We start from the raw sequence: 14,505 nt of genomic DNA, 5'->3' as shown, positions 1-14,505 counted from the left end.
CAAAGAAAGAAAAAAATGTTTTATTTAACGACGCACTCAACACATTTTATTTACGGTTGTATGGCGTCAGACATATGGCTAAGGACCACACAGATTTTGAGAGGAAACCCGCTGTCGCCACTACATGGGCTACTCTTTCCGATTAGCAGCAAGGGATCTTTTATTTGCGCTTCCCACAGGCAGGATAGCACAAACCATGGCCTTTCTTGAACCAGTTATGGATCACTGGTCGGTGCAAGTGGTTTACACCTACCCACTGAGCCTTACGGAGCACTCACTCAGGATTTAGAGTCAGTATCTGGATTAAAAATCTCATGCCTCGACTGGGATCCGAACCCAGTACCTACCAGCCTGTAGATCGATGGCCTAAAGACGACGCCACCGAGGCCGCTGAAAGTGCTTCAAATGCACATGAATAGAACTCTTTGTTTCATGTCTGCTTAAATTAGCTGAGGGTTCTTGGCGAAACAATTGCCAGAACATTACATTTTTTACATTATCGTGTTAGTTAAGTACGTAAACACACACACACACACACACACACACACGCGCGCGCGTAGATTTTATATATATATACTCAACAACGAAAGTTTAGCTAATCTTAAAAGAAATGGCATAACATTTATAAATGAACCTATTTTTATTAATTAGTATTCACATCTGAAATGTTTACCATTTACAAATAACATAAACTCATCAACCTTTGCCTTAAGACAACAGGAGGATCTTGTTTTCTTTTAAGTTTATTCAACCATGGCAAATTTAGAGGTCATAAAAGATATTTGCTAAACTTTCGTTGTTGAGTATATATATATATACTCTTCAAAAGAAGAAACGCAAAACCACATTGTCGTAACATTTGGAGAATTGATTTAATTATTGAATGGCGAGTCCGATAATTACCAAATGTTGCAGGATTGTTCACAATTCACTCTAGTCCATTGTGAGTAAGTGATAGGACACACCACCAAGGTCAAGGTCATCTGGAGTCAATACCGGGTGTGGCCTCCGCGTGTGTTGACAACTGCCTGGCACCGCCTGCCCATTGAAGCAACCAGAGTACGGATGACGTCCCGGGGGATGGTGGCCCACTCGGCCTGCAAGGCTGCTGCCAGCTCGGGCAGGGTCTGGGGCTGTGGTTGTCGCTGTCGGAGGCGTCGGGCCAACTCGTCCCATAGATGCTCAATTGGGTTCAAATGCGGTGATTTCGATGGCCAAGGAAGGACATTAATGTTGTTGTTCTGTAGGAAAGCCGTTGTGAGACGTGCTGTGTGAGGCCTGGCGTTGTCATGTTGGAACACTGCGTTGGCGTTGACCATAACTGGAACGATGTGTGGCCGGAGGATCTGGTCAATGTAGCCCTGTACATTCAGGTTGCCCTGCACGTGGACCAGGTCAGTTCTGCCAGTGTGTGAGATGGCTGCCCACACCATGACACTACCCCCGCCGAATCTGTCCACTTCCTGCACGCAGTTTGCCGCATAACGTTCACCACGACGCCTATACACGCGACATCTTCCATCATGACGTCGGAGCAGAAATCGGGACTTGTCACTGAACCACACCTGTCTCCATCGCAGTTGAGGCCATTGTCGATGAATCTGGCACCACTGCAGTCGGAGTCGACGGTGTTGTGGTGTTAAGATGACACCTCGAACTGGACGTCTGGCACGAATTCCTACCTCACGTAGGCGGTTCCGTACGGTCTGGTCGGATATCCTGCGAAAACCTGGTATTGCTGCGGCTGTGGAGGTGGCAGTAGTCAATCGTTCCCGAAGGTGGCGTACCCGGATGTAGCGGTCCTGCCCGGGGGTAGTGACCCGTGGTCGACCGGATCTAGGGAGGTCACGTGTTGATCCATGTTGCTGGTAACGGTCCCACAGTCTGGAGATGGTGCTTGGGAACACATGGAATGCCCTGGCAACGGCCGTTCTGGATTCGCCTGCGTCTAGTCGGCCGATGGCATTGTTTCTCTGCGGTTCACTGAGACGTGGCATGTCCTGGATTGTCAACTGTCGGCCAGATACAGAGGCCAGGCAAGCGAACACCCTGCACTTTTATACTGTCGGTGTTCATGTTGCACGTGCAGACAACGCACGTGCAGTGGTGACATGGTTTGCACGTGGCTGCGTTTTTGCGAATATTCACATTTTGGAACTTTATTATACAGTAGCTGCGTTTTATCGAATGTAACCGTGGGAATGTGTTTGGGACATGCAATGACCTTATATTCACAAAGCATGAACCGGTAGGAAACATAAAATCGGAGTTATAACCCATTTGTACCCTTTTGCGTTTCTTTTTTTGAAGAGTATATATATATATATATATATATATAATGTACTAAAGATCGCGAAATATGATATTTGCAACTATGAAAATGCATCTTAATTCTAGTAAAACGTTTCTACCGTTTTTAATAGTAAATACGATATCATATGTGTAGCCTATGGGAGATTCCTGTTGAAAATAGTATCAGAATGTACGCCCATTGACTTCAATACGGGTGGCAGGCTCAAGTATGGGAAATTCCTGTACGTCGTGGGCAACTCGTACAGACCACTCACTCTACGTGCAAACACATTACAATTTCGATTTCCCCCCAGTTATTTACGCAAAGAATATATGTGAGATCGATTTATTTGTAGTTATCACAAAGGTATCCAAAGCAGACTTGGCAGCTCTATATGCTGTTCCATTCACAGTTATTTATGCAAAGAATATAATATTATGTGAGATCGATTTATTTGTAGTTAGTTATCACAAATAAGATGTAGAAAAAAGGTGAAATATGGCACATGTAACTGATTATGACACAATATATTTAATACCAGATGCTTGTCCTACCTAAAGATTCTAACAGGACTTTATTTGTTTGGTACATGTTAGTGAACACTGCTCAGTGCTAATTTATTCCAATAATTTCTACACTGTTCAATGATGATGCATTCTAATGTTCTACACTGTTCAGTGGTAACGTATTCAATATATTATACACTTTTCAGTGGTAATGTATTCTAATATATTATACACTGTTCAGTGGTAACGTATTCAATGTATTCTACACTGTTCAGTGGTAATGTATTCAATATATTCTACACTGTTCAGTGGTAATGTATTCTAATATATTCTGCAAAGTCTGAGCTTCACTGACCATTACAACAAGGTATATTTCCTCGTCGTGTCTTTTTACTACACAAATTCACAGACCCTTTGCACTGGAGTAAATTCCTAACATATTGATGACTCGTTACATGGTCGTCCGCAGGCTTTTTTTTTAGCAAAGAAAGAAAGAAATGTTTTTATTTAACGACGCACTCAACACATTTTATTTACGGGTTTTTTTTTTAGCAAAGGTACATCGTCACAACAACGGTATCTACAATACTTGAGAATATCGAAAGCAATCTTTCTCCAAGCTGATAAAGATATTACATCTGTTCTTCTAAAAAGCACAACAAATTCCTTATTTCCACGCATTGAGCTTTGTAGTTTGACGCTGAAGTTCGGGGAATGGTGCGCAGCCCCAGCACTATCGTTTAGAACACCGTCTGCGTTAGTCCTGTTAACAGGTCTGTTAACACACTATTCCAAGTCCTATTAACAGGTCCGTTAACACAGTATTTCTAGTCCAATTAACAGTATTCCTAGCTAGTCCTATTAACATGTCCGTTAACACAGTATTCCTAGTCCTATCAACAGGTCCGTTAACACAGTATTCCTAGTCCTATTAACATGTCCGTTAGCAACGAATTCCTAGTCCTATTAACATGTGCCTAACAGTATTCCTAGTCCTATTAACATGTGCCTAACTATTCCTAGCTAATCCTATTAACAGGTACATTAACACATTGTTCTTAGTTCTATTAATAGGTCCATTAACACAGTATTCCTAGTCCTATTAACAGGTCCGTTAACACTATTCCTAGTCCTATTAACAGGTCCGTTAACACAGTATTCCTAGTTCTAATAACAGGTCCATTAACAGTATTCCTAGTCCTATTAACAGGTCCATTAACAGTATTCCTAGTCCTATTAACAGATCCGTTAACACAGTATTCCTAGTCCTATTAACAGGTCCGTTAACATACTATTCCAAGTCCTATTAACAGGTCCGTTAACACAGTATTCCTAGTCCTATTAACAGGTCTGTTAACACACTATTCCAAGTCCTATTAACAGGTCCGTTAACACAGTATTTCTAGTCCAATTATCAGGTCCGTTAACACAGTATTCCTAGTCCTATTAACAGGTCCATTGACAGTATTCCTAGTCCTATTAACAGGTCCGTTTACACAGTATTCCTAGTCCTATTAACAGTATTTCTAGCTAGTCCTATTGACAGGTCCGTTAACAGTATTCCTAGTCCTATTAACAGGTCCATTAACTCAGTATTCCTAGTCCTATTAACATGTGCGTTAACAGTATTCCTAGCTAATCCTATTAACAGGTACGTTAACACATTGTTTTTAGTTCTATTAACAGGTCCATTAACAGTATTCCTAGTCCTATTAACAGGTCCGTTAACACAGTATTCCTAGTCCTATTAAGTTGTTCGGGAACACAGTATTCCTAGTCCTATTAACAGGTCCATTAACAGTATTCCTAGTCCTATTAACAGGTCCGTTAAAACAGTATTCCTAGTCCTATTAACAGTATTCCTAGCTAGTCCTACTGACAGGTCCGTTAACAGTATTCCTAGTCCTATTAACAGGTCCGTTAACACAGTATTCCTAGTCCTATTAAGTTGTTCGGGAACACAGTATTCCTAGTCCTATTAACAGGTCCGTTAACAGTATTCCTAGTCCTATTAACAGGTCCGTTAACTCAGTATTCCTAGTCCTATTAACAGGTCCGTCAACAGTATTCATAGTCCTATTAACAGGACCGTTAACACGGTATTCATAGTCCTATTAACAGGTCCGTTAAAACACAGTATTCATAGTCCTATTCACAGGACCGTTAACATTATTCTTATCCTATTCACAGGTCCGTTAACACAGTATTCCTAGTCCTATTAACAGGTCCGTTAACACATAACTGATTCTACAGTTTTAACGTTCATGGTCCATTTAATATTAAGACAAAACATATTTTGTAATCGTCCCTTTGTGCCACATAAACAGGTTGTCATACAGACCACCTAACATGGCCGCCCTCTGGCCGAAGTTACTCTGTGACATTAACAAGACCTTGCACGTGCCTAGCACAGTTTGATCGAGGATCGCCAGCTCAAGCCCCTCACAGGCCGTCCGTGCATTCCGCTCCCTGTCCACGTGCACCACTGTCCCGCCAGTGTCCACTTCCTTGACCTTGTAGCGAGCACGTGCCATCCGGCGCACCTCCTCCGAATCCGAGGCTATGAAGATCTTACTGGCGTTGTTGACGTAACGGTCAAGAAATTCCCAGATCATGTACACATCAGACATTTTGTTAAACACCAGTGAGTCTTTCGATCTCTTCGTTCTTCCTATCCGAATATGGGCGCAGATTAAATCACCTTTGGGGATTTTTCGTAGAAATGTCTCTATCCGGTTTTGCAAGTGACCTTGATGCTTCATCAGAATACCCCAGCCGTTTCTGAATGCCTGTGCCCGGCCTTTGCCCTTGGCCCACTTCGGCATCATCTTCGAGTACTCTTTGTTTTGCCGTATTAAGTAAAACAGATCCCGATTGGTTCTTAAATATATGACGTCAGATGTGTGGAGTCTGTGGAAGTTTTTTGGCGAAAAGTTATTGTCCATGCCGATCACGGTTTCGGTTGACAGACCTTTGAGCTGTGCTGGGTCTATGACCCAGTTTACTTTATTGGGAACGTACAGCTCTCGAATGTCGCATGGAGACGTCACGTTCAACCCAAACGTTCTGTTGGTGATTTGAGCTAACATATAGGTGGATACTACGCTTCGCTGCCTGTCTCCCCAACCCCCACAGAGCCTTGACCGATCACATTGGTAAATTAAATACTTAAAAGACCCACTTCTGTTCGTCTTATTTTTATTCTCAATCTTTGCTTTTGGTTGCACTTTCGGTTTCAGGCTTGCAGCCGCAAGTCGTTTGCCAATATGAACTGCGCCCTTGGTAGAAGTCTTCGCTTCTGAATGCTGGATATATTCAGTCTCTATGAGCATGTCATCGATCTGCGTCAGGTCCCGAATCTTGATGGTGTAACTGACGAAGAGCAGACTCGTGAGCGATATCACTGACAGAGAGCCCAGGACGAGCATCAGGGAATTTCTGTTCATGGCGGACTGAAAGGGAAGCAAAACAAGAGTGATAAATACGCTCCCTTTTAGATTTCGACGAACCGTTCAAATATGCGCTCAATTCCTTCATAGAAACTGCGCAACTTTTTCTTTTTGATTTAATCCTACGTCGCATTCAAAATTCCATAGCACCAAAACTACTCCCCCACCTGCCCGCTATCAACTCCGGTCGGGCTGCTGGTGCTCCCTTGCATCTGCCAGTGCTAGCGGTCCTCTCTTCCAACCACCCCAACCCTTTTCCTGTCCTGGAAAGAGGCGCCAGCCAAGGCCGGCACTTGTGCCCATGACAAGCGTGCACTACAACAGCCTGCTCAGAATGAAACCCAATGACCTGACCTGACCAGTGATAAAGATATATTATTAAACGAGCTTGTGCAGAGTACTCATTTTACGTTATGACGTCGCTTCCCAAAATTGCGTCATTACCCTTGTTATTACACTAGCTTCATATGTTTTTCATTATTAACTCGATGAATGAGTAATATATAGTAACTAATACGAATCCATTGCCACACTGTCCTCGTGGTCATCCGAGTGTCATGCTTTCAGCGTGACTTTCATTCACTTTCATTTAGGTTCAAGCTTATATCCAATTAACGTTCAAGAAGAAGTTTGTTTTGTTTAACGACACCACTAGAGCACTTTGATTCATTAATCATCGGCTATTGGATGTCAAACATTAGGTAATTCTGGCATGTAGTCACAAGAGGAAATCCGCTACATTTTTTCCTAATGCAGCAAAGGGATCTTTTATATGCATTTTCCCACAGACAGAAAAGCACATACCACTGCCGTTGACCAGTTGTGGTGCACTGGTTGGAACGAGAAAAAATTAAGTTCAACCACACTGTCCTGGACACACCTCAGCTTCATGTCCGTAGAAAGTGGGCAGACTGTGACACTCCACCCCCACCCACTAATTTGAGGCCGAAAACCTTTACTTTTTTCTTGTGCTACGCACAAAAGCTTAAAATGAGTGTGTTTATTTTTGTACTCGTATCCAATTAAGGTTCAAGAACGCTGTCATTGGCACACACCTCGGCTATCCTGGCTGGCTGTCCAGGACAGTGGGTAAGTAGTTAGTGGTTAGTGAAGGAGAAGTCGGTGGAGTGATCTTACTCCTACCCAATAGGGACGGGATGTAGCCCAGTGGTAAAGCGCCAGCTCGATGCGCGGTCAGTCTGGGATCGATCCCCGTCGGTGGGCTCATTGGGCTATTTCTCGTTCCAGTCACTGCACCACGACTGGTATATCAAAGGCCGTGGTATGTACTACCTTGTCTGTGGGATGGTGCATATAAAAGATCCCTTGCTGCTAATCGAAAGGAGTAGCCCATTAAGTGGCGACAGCAGGTTTCCTCTCTCAGTATCTGTGTGGTTCTTAACCATATGTCTGACGCCATATAACCGTAAATAAAATGTGTTGAGTGCGTCGTTAAATTAAAAAAAAAAAATCTCTTCCTTTGGATTTCACAGTACCGATCGTTTCCGATACCGTGTCGGTAAAATCACGAAACCGAAATTTCGTTTTCCATGATTATTATATCGAGTACAACTATTAAACAAAAATAATATAAACAGTTTCCGACAGGTTCCCATGATCACAAGACACGGAACCGAAAAAGTGTTTCCCATGAAGTTTGAAATCCTATGACCTGCATTAAGTCGCTGAAACTCGCTATGGGTGGGAGTCGGTACCGGGCTGCGAACCCAGTACCTACCATCCTTATGTACGATGGCTTAACCACGACACCGGTAATCCAGACTTTTTAACCCGACCCGCTTTTAACTGCTTAAATACAACTTTTGTCAAATATACAGCATGCGTGGGATTTCTAGTATTTACGAAAATGTCCAAGGATCCGAACCCTTGCTCTAGATAAGGCCGTGCCCAGCTCATAATAATGGGGTGGGGGTGGGGGTGCAAAAAAAACAAAAAAACAAACAAAACCAACAAAACCAACCCAATAATCAAGGCAATGTAATATAGGGTTTTGTCTAGCTAGACAAACGGCAATATTAAAGATAAGCCTGGTATTTTATCACATTTCCCTTCACCCAGGGGCGTAGCGTGATCTAGACCTGGGGGGGGGGGGGGGGGAGGGGTTCAGAATATGCACCAAGTGGACCTTTTTTCTATTGTTTTTGTTTTCTGAAAGCGGACCATTTGCTTCAGCGGGCAGGGGGGGTAGGGGGGTGTTCGTCCGAACCCTCCCCCAGCCAGCCTATTCCCCTATCCGCCCCACCCCACCCGGTAGGTACGTCCTTGCTAGGCCCGCCACTGTTGTTATACATGTGTATCTGGTTGGGAACATAACTTGTCTAGCTGGCTGTGGGTGGAAATATTTGCATAGCTCCTTCGACGATACGGTAACCATTGACAACCTGTACTGAGGCTATTCTGTAAACCGCTTGTTTCTATTCATACATTCCACCCTCGTGTTCCAGAAATACGCCTATCTTTAGAAACTAGTCGGGTAATAAAAGTCAAACTTTCTTCAACTGGATTGTGATAAATGGCTTCTCTGCGTGGAAATCCATAGATTAGCGCTAGTGTCGTGTCACGATATTGCGCATGTTATTAATTCTATATATACTGGCGTGGTACCAGACACACAGCTGATTTTACAAAGCCTGTTTGATTGTTTTGGGTTGTTTTTGTTTTGTGTAATTTGTTCTTCGTCTTACACGCATGTCAATTCCACACATTTACAATGTACCACCTGCGTGTAAGAAAAGGAAACTTCTTAAATTCGGTCCGTAGTTTTTAAGTTAGTGTTTGTCAATATCCAAATAAGAATTAAAGCTGTATTTGGCAAATTTATTTTATTATTATTCGCCAAAAAGCAATTTCGAAAATTGCGTACTTTATAGAATTAAGGAGTGTCAATTTTGGATGTTCGCAAATTGAAACTATTTCCGGACCAAATTCACCAAATCGCCCACAACAGGCCTGTTTGGAGGTTCAGTTAAAAGTTAAAAGTTTGTGTTGTTTAAAGACACCACTAGAGCACAATGATTAAGTAATCGGCTATTGGATATCAAACATTTGGTAATTCTGACACGTAGTCATCTGAGAAAACCTGCTACATTTTTCCTAACTTTTTCACAGACAGGATAGCACATACCACGGACTGTGGTGCACTGGTTGGAAAGAGAAAACCACCAATCAGTTGAATGGATCTACAGAGGTGGTTCGATCCTGTGACGCAAGCACCTCAATCAAGCATTCAACCGACTGAGCTAATTCCCGCCCCTGTTTTGAGATTCAGTTTAAAGCCTAACCACACCGAGACCCGCGGAGAGAGCAAGTGAATCCCGGTAACTCGAAATCTAAATAAAACAATTCTCATAAAATTTGGCACATTCTACAATATTCATTATTTTGTGTCACGGGCTTAGCGGGAGGTGGGATGGGGCGGGTATGGGGCCATGCTCCCCAGTCACCTCTCCTTTCTCCTTTCTGTTAAGGTTGGTATTCGTACCTCACCTAAATATAACCGTGAAAGTTTTAACCATTGGGTTTATATAACCGAGAGGTTTAACCGTTTGGTTTTAGGGTTACTATTTTTTCTTTGGAGCTAATTCTGGGACATGTAGCAAGGGAGCAAACAGGAGTTGACCTGAAACAAGAACGAGATAAGTCACAGATGAGGTCCATCGTTTATTTTCAGTCAGAAAGAAAGGAAGGAAATGTTTATTTAACGACGCACTCAACACATTTTATTTAATGTTATATGGCGTCAGACACATGGTTAAAGACCACACAGATATTTATAGAGGAAACCCGCTGTCGCCACTTCATGGGCTGCTCTGTTCGATTAGCAGCAAGGGATCTTTTTTTTATTTCTTTTTTTTAAATTTTATTGTCCCCAGAAATATTTGGCAGTGTCAGGGTTGAGGTGCCCTGAGCTCACTGACGTACACATATTTTAATTATATTTCATATATATATATATATATATATATATATATATATATATATATATATACACACTGTATATACAGACTATTTACATGTACACAATGTTCATGTTTAAAACATACAGCATTAAAAAAAACTCATCCACTCACCTACTCAGTCACCCCCCCCCCCCCCCCCCCCACACACACACACGCAAATATCCATGTACATCGGTAATTAGTTTTAATTATTTCTGGGAGCAAGAAAGAAGAGAAAGAAGAATGGGGAAAAACGAAATATCAGAAGTGAAAGAAAAGAATAACTGGTTGCAAATTTTATCTTTTAATGGTTGTCTCTAAGCCAGTATGTTAAACTACACTTGAAAAAGTTCATGTAAAATTGTCAATAAATAAATTATACCATTTCTTCCAATATGTTTCAAAATATTCGTATTCACAGTTTTTAAGCTCCTTTGAATTTCTAATTTGTTTTTAATTGTCCGTTGTAATGATCATAAGTTCAATTTTTGTTTTTGCATTTTTATAGAATAAATATATTTTATATTAATAATCATCCAATTTACTACACTACTGTTTTGTTCATTAGGCAAACCTAAGATAACTGCAGCAAGGCATATTTTATATGCACCATCCCACAGACAGGATAGTACATAACAGAGCCTTTGTTATACCAGTTGTGGAGCACTGGTTGGATTTCTCAGTCAGATGTGTGTGTCTGCATCAGAGCCATACGCTGCTTGTATTTCATTTCAACTTATTTTCGTGCTTATATCCAATTAAGGTTCAAGCAAGCTGTCCTTGGCACACACCTCAGCTATCTGGGCTGTCTGTCCAGGACAGTGGGTTAGCTGTTAGTTGGTTTGTGGTTATTGAGAGAGAAGAGGGTGTAGTGGCCTTACACCTATGCATTAAGTCCTTAAGAACTTGCTCTGGGTTGGAGCCGGTACCGGGCTACGAACCCTGTACCTACCAGCCTGTAGTTCGATGACTTAACCACTGCGCCACCGAGACCAGTGCTGCTTATATAGACCGACGCAATCGGTTATGCATTTATCTACGTGGATTTTTTATTGTTCAATAAATTATTACGTATTTCCCGTTAGACACTTTGTGTCTTTGTGTCGTATATGTAACAGTAGTTTCTGACGTCTTTGCAACCCATGCTCTATTCTTATCGTTGTTGACCGAGTGGGCTAGTGACGTAAGCCCTGTTGTAATATATATACATACATATATATTCTGTATCGCGTGATTCTTGAATTTGCTATACCATATTTTGTTTATGTTACTCCCGAGTTGATTGCTTTTCCTTGTCAGTGAAAGTCTAGCGAAGATTAAGTATAATTCCTAGCAGATTTAAGTAGTGATGTAATACGTGTCTGAAGCTATTTTGGATATAGACACGTTAATAAAGTAACAGTAACAGTGACGTGATCTTTATTCCGTATATTTCGCTCGGGTGTTCTATTGCGATTCTCGATTAACTCGATCATTTTAATTTTTATACTATGACGGAAACATGAACGAGTTATTGTCCCCGTTTACATAATACACAGCACGTGCATGTTAAACTTGTCCTTACAAAAATTACCAGAGTAACTGATAAAAAAAAAAAAAAAAACTTAACTTAATTGTGTTAGAGAGGTGTGTGTGTGCGTGCGTGCGTAATCCACTGGTTTCATTAAAAAAAAAAATGTTTTATTTAACGACGCACTCAACACATTTTATTTACGGTTATATGGCGTTAGACATATGGTTAAGGACCACATAGATATTGAGAGAGGAAACCCGCTGTCGCCAATTCATGGGCTACTCTTTTCGATTAGCAGCAAGGGATATTTTATATGCACCATCCCACAGACATGGTGGTGCATACCACGGCCTTTGATATACCAGTTGTGGTGCACTGGCTGGAACGAGAAATAGCCAAATGGGCCCACCGACGGGGATCGATCCCACACCAACCGTGCATCAAGTGAGCGCTGTACCACTGGGCTACGTCCCGCCCCCTGGTTTCTTTAAGTTTATTATCAGTTAAGATTAGATTAGTAAATAGTTGTCACATTATTAAGATTAGATTAGTAAACAGTTGTCACATTATTAAGTCACAACATGTATACATTCACGATTATAGTCAACGGCAACCCCAACACATTAACCCAATTACCTCTACAAACCTCCAGAGTTCCCACTGAAAAGACCACACACTTCGCTTTCATACCCTAACCTAATCCATAGTCAATAGCCATTGGCTCCGTATTGCCACACACTGCACGTGCAACAAACACGATACACAAAAATGTCGTGCGCGAGCGTCCAACACTCGAGCGCTGAAACACTCACACACTGACGAACAAAAGCTTGGACCGACCAAGTCGTTACATATGTTTGAGCAAGCGTTTGTGTGTGTGTCTGTCATGAACGTACGAGACAGGGGACGAGTGGGGGGGGGGGGGGGGGGGGAGAGTTCAACTGCCCCCTTGTGCTGGAGCAAAATATCAAATTTGGGCAAAAAATTATAAGAGATATTCGGGCAAAACGTTTTAACCTGAGACCTTTTTACCATGTATTTCCATCATTCTACCCTCAAAATTAGTTGTAATCCATGTAAAAATTAGCAGTGATTAATTTGCGACCCTATATAGCTGTTTGACAGTAATTCAAATATGAATAGTTGTTGTTATCCAGATTCGGGCATTTTGGTTTAATTCGGGCGAAAACCAGCCTGCCCCATACAAAATTGTGTGTCTGCGCTCGCTCGCTGTGCGTTCGGTCTGGGATCGATCCCCGTCGGTGGGTCCATTGGGCTATTTCTCGTTCCAGCCAGTGCACCACGACTGGTATATCAAAGGCCGTGGTATGTACTACCCTCTCTGTATATGGTGCATATAAAAGATCCCTTGCTGCTAATCAAAAAGAGTAGCCCATGAAGTGACGACAACGAGTTTCCTCTCTCATTATCTGTGTGGTCCTTAACCATATGTTTGACGCCATATAACCGTAAATAAAATGTGTTGAGTACGTCGTTAAATAAAACATTATGTGTGTGTGTGTGTGTGTGTGTGTGTGTATACATGTGTGTGTACCTGTGTGTGTGTGTGTACCTGTGTGTGTGTGTGTGTGTGTACCTGTGTGTGTGTGTGTGTGTGTGTGTACCTGTGTGTGTGTGTGTGTGTGTGTACCTGTGTGTGTGTGTACCTGTGTGTGTGTGTGTACCTGTGTGTGTGTACCTGTGTGTGTGTGTGTGTGTACCTGTGTGTGTGTGTGTGCGTGTGTGTGTACCTGTGTGTGTGTGTGTGTGTGTACCTGTGTGTGTGTGTGCGTGTGTGTGTGTGTGTACCTGTGTGTGTGTGTGTGTGTGCGTGTGTGTGCGGGTGTGTGTGTGCGTGTGTGTGTGCGTGCGTGTGTGTGCGTGTGTGTGTGCGCGTGTGTGTGCGTGTGCGCATGTGTGTGTGTGTGTGTGCGTGTGTGTGTGCGCGTGTGTGCGTGTGCGTGTGTGTGCGTGTGTGTGTGTGTGTGTGTGTGTGTGTGTGTGTGTGTGTAAGAGAGTATGTCAGAAGGACAGCATCAGACGGACAAAAGCAAAGATCGAAATAGAAACAACGGTAGGACTTTCCTTTGGCACTGTCACGTATAAAGAACATTAGAAATACATATAATAAATAGAGTTAGGGTTAGGGTTAGGGTTAGTGACAGTGCCAAAGGAAAGTCCTTCCGAAACGACAAACAAAATATATGTTCGTGCTTATTATGTACACGCAAAAACAATAACATTATTACAGCAAATACGGTAAACTTAAAAACAGACACACAGATCATAAATATATACCTTAGCCATCGATCGATTATATTTCAGCAGGTCTTTCCATGAAATTATCCTTTAAAATAAAGCATGTTACTGCCATCCGTCACGACGACTTCTGATAAAAGCCTAGTGAAGTTCGTGTAGCTACCCGCGTGTTTTCCTCACCGGGTGTGTGTCGCCCCGTCTTTGAGATTAGCGGGTATTGGTCGTGTTCAAAGGAATGTTACGAGCCAGCCGATAATGGTAAATTGGCAGTCGTTGAACGAGTCGTGCGATAGCGCTCATTGATAATGTGTCGGGCTCTCTAAAGAACCTATTCTGTCTTTCTTGTCATTAGTAACATGTTTCCGGCTAACAGAACCTTTTTAAGTACCAACAAAACAGTAAATGCATTTTCTTCTTTAGAATATCAGTATATATAGATATAGATATAGATATATGTATGTATGTAGGCCTATGTATGTATACATACAGAGAGAGAGAGAGAGAGAGAGAGAGAGAGAGAGAGAGA

At 42.2% G+C, this 14,505-nt stretch overlaps 1 protein-coding gene across 2 annotated transcripts; it reads right to left on the bottom strand.

Annotated features, from left to right (window-relative positions):
• Positions 1 to 3,305: 3,305 nt before the first annotated feature.
• LOC121372855 lies at positions 3,306 to 14,149 on the bottom strand. 2 transcript variants are annotated; one of them, XM_041499293.1, is made up of 2 exons: positions 14,019 to 14,149; positions 3,306 to 6,251 (listed from the first exon to the last, which is right to left on the bottom strand). In XM_041499293.1, the coding sequence occupies exons 1-2, from the start codon at positions 14,025 to 14,027 to the stop codon at positions 5,079 to 5,081; spliced, it is 1,182 nt and encodes a 393-aa protein (XP_041355227.1). In that variant the 5' UTR covers positions 14,028 to 14,149; the 3' UTR covers positions 3,306 to 5,078. The 2 variants fall into 2 exon arrangements, with proteins under 2 accessions (XP_041355227.1, XP_041355228.1); XM_041499294.1 differs by lacking the exon at positions 14,019 to 14,149 and adding an exon at positions 12,357 to 12,430.
• Positions 14,150 to 14,505: the final 356 nt, after the last annotated feature.

This window comes from Gigantopelta aegis, chromosome 5 (assembly GCF_016097555.1).
Source record: "Gigantopelta aegis isolate Gae_Host chromosome 5, Gae_host_genome, whole genome shotgun sequence".
Taxonomy (NCBI): Eukaryota; Metazoa; Mollusca; class Gastropoda; order Neomphalida; family Peltospiridae; genus Gigantopelta; species Gigantopelta aegis.
The sequence above is the reverse complement of the archived record's forward strand: the minus strand, read 5'-3'. Positions and strand labels throughout refer to the sequence as shown.